Genomic DNA, 5,884 nt, shown 5'->3' on the forward strand with positions numbered 1-5,884 from the left:
GTATTATTACACTTTATTTCATCTTAAATTTGTGATCAACAGAGGAAACAACAAATATAGAAACAACCTACAAATTTGGAGAAAATATTTGGAAACGATGCATCTGATAAGTGCTTAATTATCCATAATGTAAAAGAAATTCAATTCAATAGCAGAAACATAACCTGATTTAAAAAAATGAGCAAAGGACTGAATAATGAGAATTGTATATTAATTCAAAGAAAATGTACAAATATCCAATGTTACTTGAAAAAATGTTCAATAGAACCAATCATTTGGGAAATGCAAATTTAAGTCATAAAGAGATATCATTTCAGAATGGCTATTGTCAAAAAGGCAAAAGTTAATAAGTTTTAATAAAGTTGTGGGGAAAAGGGAACTCTTGCCCACTATTCTTCATAATATAAATTACTATAGTCATTAGGGAAAGTAACACGGATGCTCCTCAAAACATTAAAAATAGAATTGCAATATTATTCAGCAAATCCATTACTGGGTATACACACAAAGGGAATGAAATCAGTCTGAAGACATTTTCACTCCCATGTTCATGGCAGCACTATTCATGATAGCCAAGACATGGAATCAGTTTTTGTGTTTAGAGATAGATGAATGGACAGAGAAAATGTGGTATATCTACACAGTGGAGGAAAGTGTGGCCTTAGAAAAGAAAAAAAAATACTATCGTTTTCAATAGCATGGATGAAGATGGAGGAAAATGTACTAACTAAACCAGAAAAAGATAAATGAATAGAGTTTAGTCTCACTTGTATGTAGAACTAAAAGGCTGGACTCATAGAAGCACAGATGTTCATAGAAGTTAACAGAAGCTGGAGGAAGAAGGTAGATGGGAGAGACTGGTCAAAAGAGACAAAATTTTGGTTAGGCAGGAGGCATAAGTTCAAGAGACCTGTTATCTCTTATAGTGACTACAGTTAATAACAGTATATTATATATTTGAAGAGTGCAGAAAGAATAGATTTTAGTGTTCTCGCCACAAATACCTGGAGAATAATTGAGGTAAGCTTATGTTAATTAGTTTGAGTGAGCCGTTCTACAATGCATATGTATTGCAGAGCATCAGGTTGTACAATGTACACAAATTTTACTTGTTGAGTTAAAAGGTACAACCTAGAATCAGTACACATGGGAGTTTAAATTATAGTCCTATTTGTAGAATTACGAGCAGCTTTCTGGGGCATCACATACCCATAGACTGATAGTCAAAATATTATATCTTCAGCCAGGCACAGTGTCTTACTCCTGTAATCCTAGCACTCTTGGAGACTGAGGCAGGTGGATGGCTTGAGCTCACGAGTTTGAGACCATCCTGAGAAAAAGTGAGACCCCTGTTTCTACTAAAAATAGAAAAGAATTAAGGCAAAATGATCACTTGGGCCCAAGAGTTGGAGGTTGTTGTGAACTATGAGGACAGCATGGCACTCTGGCTAGGGCCAATAGCTTGAGATTTTGTCTCAAAAAACTAATTAACTAATTAAAATATATATATATATATATCTTTGAACAAGACAAATGTTACTGTGCTGAACTCAAGGGATTCATAATATGTTTAAGTGAACATGAGGAAAAAGAAAATTAGGTTAAAAGTATATAAACTAAATATATTATGTCCCATATTACCAACATACTTGTATATATTTAGATCTTATATGGTACAAAAAATAAAGAGGCTGATTTAAATGATTAATATACTCTGATTTATAATATGTGGTGGTATTTAATACTAAATCCTAAAATTTTGAATTGGGAGACAAATTATTTAGTATCCTTTATTTTTTTCTCCTTACTTTTTAAACAGAACTGGTAAAACTCACCTCACTTTAAGAGATAGTATTTTTGGTAATGCAATTATAGTTTAAAGCCAAGGTAGACATTAAACGGCTCAATTTCTCTCCTCCTTTTAAAAATAAAGTGTTTTAAAGATGTTCCTTACTTGTTTTAAAGAATACTTATAGTATGTGCTCATCAATTTAACTATGACAATATTAATATTTTCAAAATAATGAGCAGTGGGTCAACATAACTTGTGAAAATGTACAGCAAATTGAGGCTTACATGTATAACACTTGAGCAAATATGACATTAATAAATGCATAGTTCAAACTGGTGGGTCTCGAGGTAAAGAACAAAGGTAATAAATAAATAGGAAATTCCTAAATATGCCCTTGATGTAGGTGCTAGATTTCTAGATCATTCAATTTTGGTGTGATAAGTATTCACAGAAAACAAACAAAAAAAACCAAAGCAGTTTTCTTTGAGCTGGTAGAATCCACAAACTTTCACTTCATCATCTTGAAAGCCTCCAACATGGATGGAGGCTGAGCGAGAGCAGGCTGGAGCATGGGAACTTTGATCTCTCAGCCATGAAGGGACCAGCCAGGGGCCAAGGGCCTGTGTCCCACACAACCCTTTAGAACACAGTTCTAAAAATCTTGGCTGGCACAGCTACCAACAGCTGGCTTCAACACTGCTGTGTACTCCTCCCACCTTTCCATCACCTTGTCCCCTTCCCCACAAAAGAAAGGTGTTACCCCACCTTCTAGTAAAGACACTCTGCAAATTTTGAATTGGGAGACAAATTATTTAGTATCCTTTATTTTTTTTTCCTTACTTTTTAAACAGAACTGGTAAAACTCACCTCACTTTAAGAGATAGTATTTTTGGTAATGCAATTAAAGTTTAAAGCCAAGGTAGACATGAAATGGCTCAATTTAAACAGCACAAAAGAAAGGTGTTACCCCACCTTCTAGTAAAGACACTCTGCAAAAAAAGTGCAAAAATCATACTTTTATAGGTACAACAGATTACCAGTGATATCACTTGAAACAATTATTAACTTATTCATTTATTGATCAATTTATATTTATTGTACAATAGTGTGGATAATTCTGTTAGGTACTGAGATACATTGGCCAAGACAATATAAGTGGTCTCTGAAAAAGTCATTAAACGACAGTAATGTTAACATAAGGTGATGAGAATCACAAATGAAAACTGCAGTTACCTATGCCCATGGATATTCACTTATGTAGGAAAGGAAAGAATAGGAATTTGCTTTGCGACTGAACAGGATACCTATTTAAGGACATAGACTAAAATAATACCATACCTTCCCACAATAATGCATTGTTAATTAAGGAAAATAAACATAAAATGTAAGTAAAATTATGCCACATTAAAATATTTTACAGGAACATTAAAGAAGAAAGAAAACTTTTAAAATATTAGAAATATTTTCTTTCTTTCTTTCTTTCTTTTTTTTTTTTTTTTTGCAGTTTTTGGCTGGGGTCAGGTTTGAACCCACCACCTCCAGTATATGGGGCTGGCGCCCTACTCCTTTGAGCCACAGGCACCACCCAAAAATATTAGAAACATTCTTAGTTGAAAATGTTTTGTTTAAATTAATGTTGAAATTTGAAGCTAAGCAATTGGTAAAATTAGAATCATGTGATGGCTGTGTACATGTATAAAAATACACGTATATCAAATTATCTGGTTTGAGAAGAAGCAATTGTGTCCCTAAATTGAGGCTGGAGAAAAGACAAAGAATGAGGAAATAGAAAACTTTTTAAAATATCTTACTAACTTAGCCCTTATCCTAAAGCTAATTTTAAGCCACTTAATCATTTTAAATTATGTGTAAGAAAGAGAAAAATATTTCAGAAAGCTCCATCATGTTGCACTGTGAATAATGAATTGCACCAAGATAATACCATGAGCTTACTGTCAGACAAAAAGAAAATGTCCTGATTCTCACAAAACCCTACCTTTAAGAGAAGACATAGTCCTCAGAGAGAAACAGACAGAGAAAAGGAGAAGAGAGAGTCATGTTATCTTATTCATTAAGGCCATACTTGACTAGTTGAGCAAGTGTCCCCTGCTTTTGATTACCTTATGCATTGCTAATCTTATCTGTTTGGTTTTGAGGCTATAAACCAAGGGATTAAGGACAGGAGTCAAGAAGAGGAAGAGATTGGCCATGGTGACATGGAGAAGAGGAGATGAAAATTTACCAAACCTGTGAATTAGAGTCAGCACAATGAGAGGCACATAAAAGATGAAGACAGTGAAGATGTGGGAAACACAGGTATTAAGTGCCTTTAGCTGACCACCTTTTGAGGCAATACCCAGAACTGTTTTCAAGATCAAGATGTATGAAATGACGATGAACAGTGAGTCAATTCCAAAGGAGCCAATGACAAGGGACAACCCATAAATCATGTTGACTCTGACCGGACCACAGGCCAGCTTCATCACATCAGGGTGGTAACAGTAACAGTGGGATAGGATGACACCTTTACAAAAGGGCAATCTCTTGAGAAGGATTGGCAATGGTACCATCAACGTCACACCCCTAACCACAGCTGCAAACCCCATTCGAATAATCCGAGGGGTAGTTAAGATGACAGTATAGTGCAGTGGGTTGCAAATAGCTATAAACCTGTCAAAGGCCATGGCCAGCAGGATGGCTGACTCCATGCATGAGAAGGTGTGGATGAAGAACATCTGTGTGAGACAAGAGTGGAATTCGATCTCCCTGTGATTTAGGAGGAAGACATTGAGTACTGTCGGTAGAGTAGATAAAGACAGACCCAAATCTGTAGCTGCCAGCATAGACAGGAAGATGTACTGAGGCTCATGTAGGCTGGGGGTGGTTTTAATAACAAAGAGGATGGTGTAGTTTCCTAGTAGGGCAATGAGGTACATGACACATAGTGGGATAGAGATCCATATCTGGACAGCCTCCAGTCCAGGGATGCCTGTGAGAAGGAGAGTGGAGGGCTGAGACCAGCTACCATTTATATGCTCCATGAGGAAATTTCTTGAAATCCAGCCCAGAGCAGCTTTTCGATGATCTTACAGGAAGAAAAATATTACAAATGTTAAAATAAAAAGAGATAATTTATCTAACTCCTCTGGGGTAGCAATTTCTTAACCAATTTATATGAAAGATGATACAAGAGTTCCAAACCTATTTGAGTAACTATCTGGAATAGAGCAATAGATGACTACTGTTAAAATGTAGGAGCTAGTAGAATTAGTCTGGCTTCAAATATTTAATCATTGGTCAAGTGAAAATAAATATTAAGGGTATAGTTTTCTCACTTATACCTATAAGGAAATTTCTCAGAACACTTTTTTTTTTATTTTTTATAATACAGGATCTTGTTCTCTTGCACAGGCTAAAGTGCAGAGGCCCAATCATAGTTCAATGAAGCCTTGAACTCCTGGACTCAAGCAATACTCCTGCCTCAGACTCTACTATAGTTGGGACTAGGTTGTTAACCCCTGCTAATTTCTTTTCTCTGTCTCTCTCTCTCTTTTTTTAAATAGGAAAAGTTCTTTCTGTATTGCCTGGCCTGATCTCAAACTCATAGGCTTAAGAGACTCTCCTGCCTTAGCCTTTCAAAGAGCTAGAATTACAGATGTGGCCCACTGCACCTGGTCAAGAACTCTTTCTCTTTCATGATAATTTTATTTATGTTATAATCTACTTTTATTTTCAATATCATTGACAAAACTATGAAAAAAATTCCTGTAGTTCATCCCACTTCTACATCACAACTATAAATTTTCAGACATCTGGAAACCTCGGCATTTTTCCTGGTATTTATACCTGCAGAAATACAGCACAAGATATTTCCATAACAGACATAAAACTCAAGTCATTTTCCCCCAACACAAGTGACACCATTTATTCTTAATATGAATTTATAGATTGCATAATATTTTCTGTTTAAATACATAATTATTTCTTGAAGAAATTTGAAATGTTTCTCTCTATACACATACACCCACATTATGTTAGGAAATAATACATACCTTCATAGATATCATAAAAATATCACAATTGGAAGCATTG

At 35.2% G+C, this 5,884-nt stretch overlaps 1 protein-coding gene across 1 annotated transcript; it reads right to left on the bottom strand.

Moving 5' to 3' along the window:
* Window positions 1-3,879: 3,879 nt before the first annotated feature.
* LOC100948344 (olfactory receptor 51G2-like) lies at window positions 3,880-4,833 on the bottom strand. Its single transcript, XM_003781426.1, has one exon. It carries the CDS (start codon window positions 4,831-4,833, stop codon window positions 3,880-3,882), a length of 954 nt encoding a protein of 317 aa, XP_003781474.1.
* Between the last annotated feature and the right edge of the window lie 1,051 nt (window positions 4,834-5,884).

The sequence above is a fragment of the Otolemur garnettii genome, unplaced genomic scaffold, assembly GCF_000181295.1.
Source record: "Otolemur garnettii isolate 467f Iridium unplaced genomic scaffold, OtoGar3 scaffold00001, whole genome shotgun sequence".
NCBI classification, from domain to species: domain Eukaryota; kingdom Metazoa; phylum Chordata; class Mammalia; order Primates; family Galagidae; genus Otolemur; species Otolemur garnettii.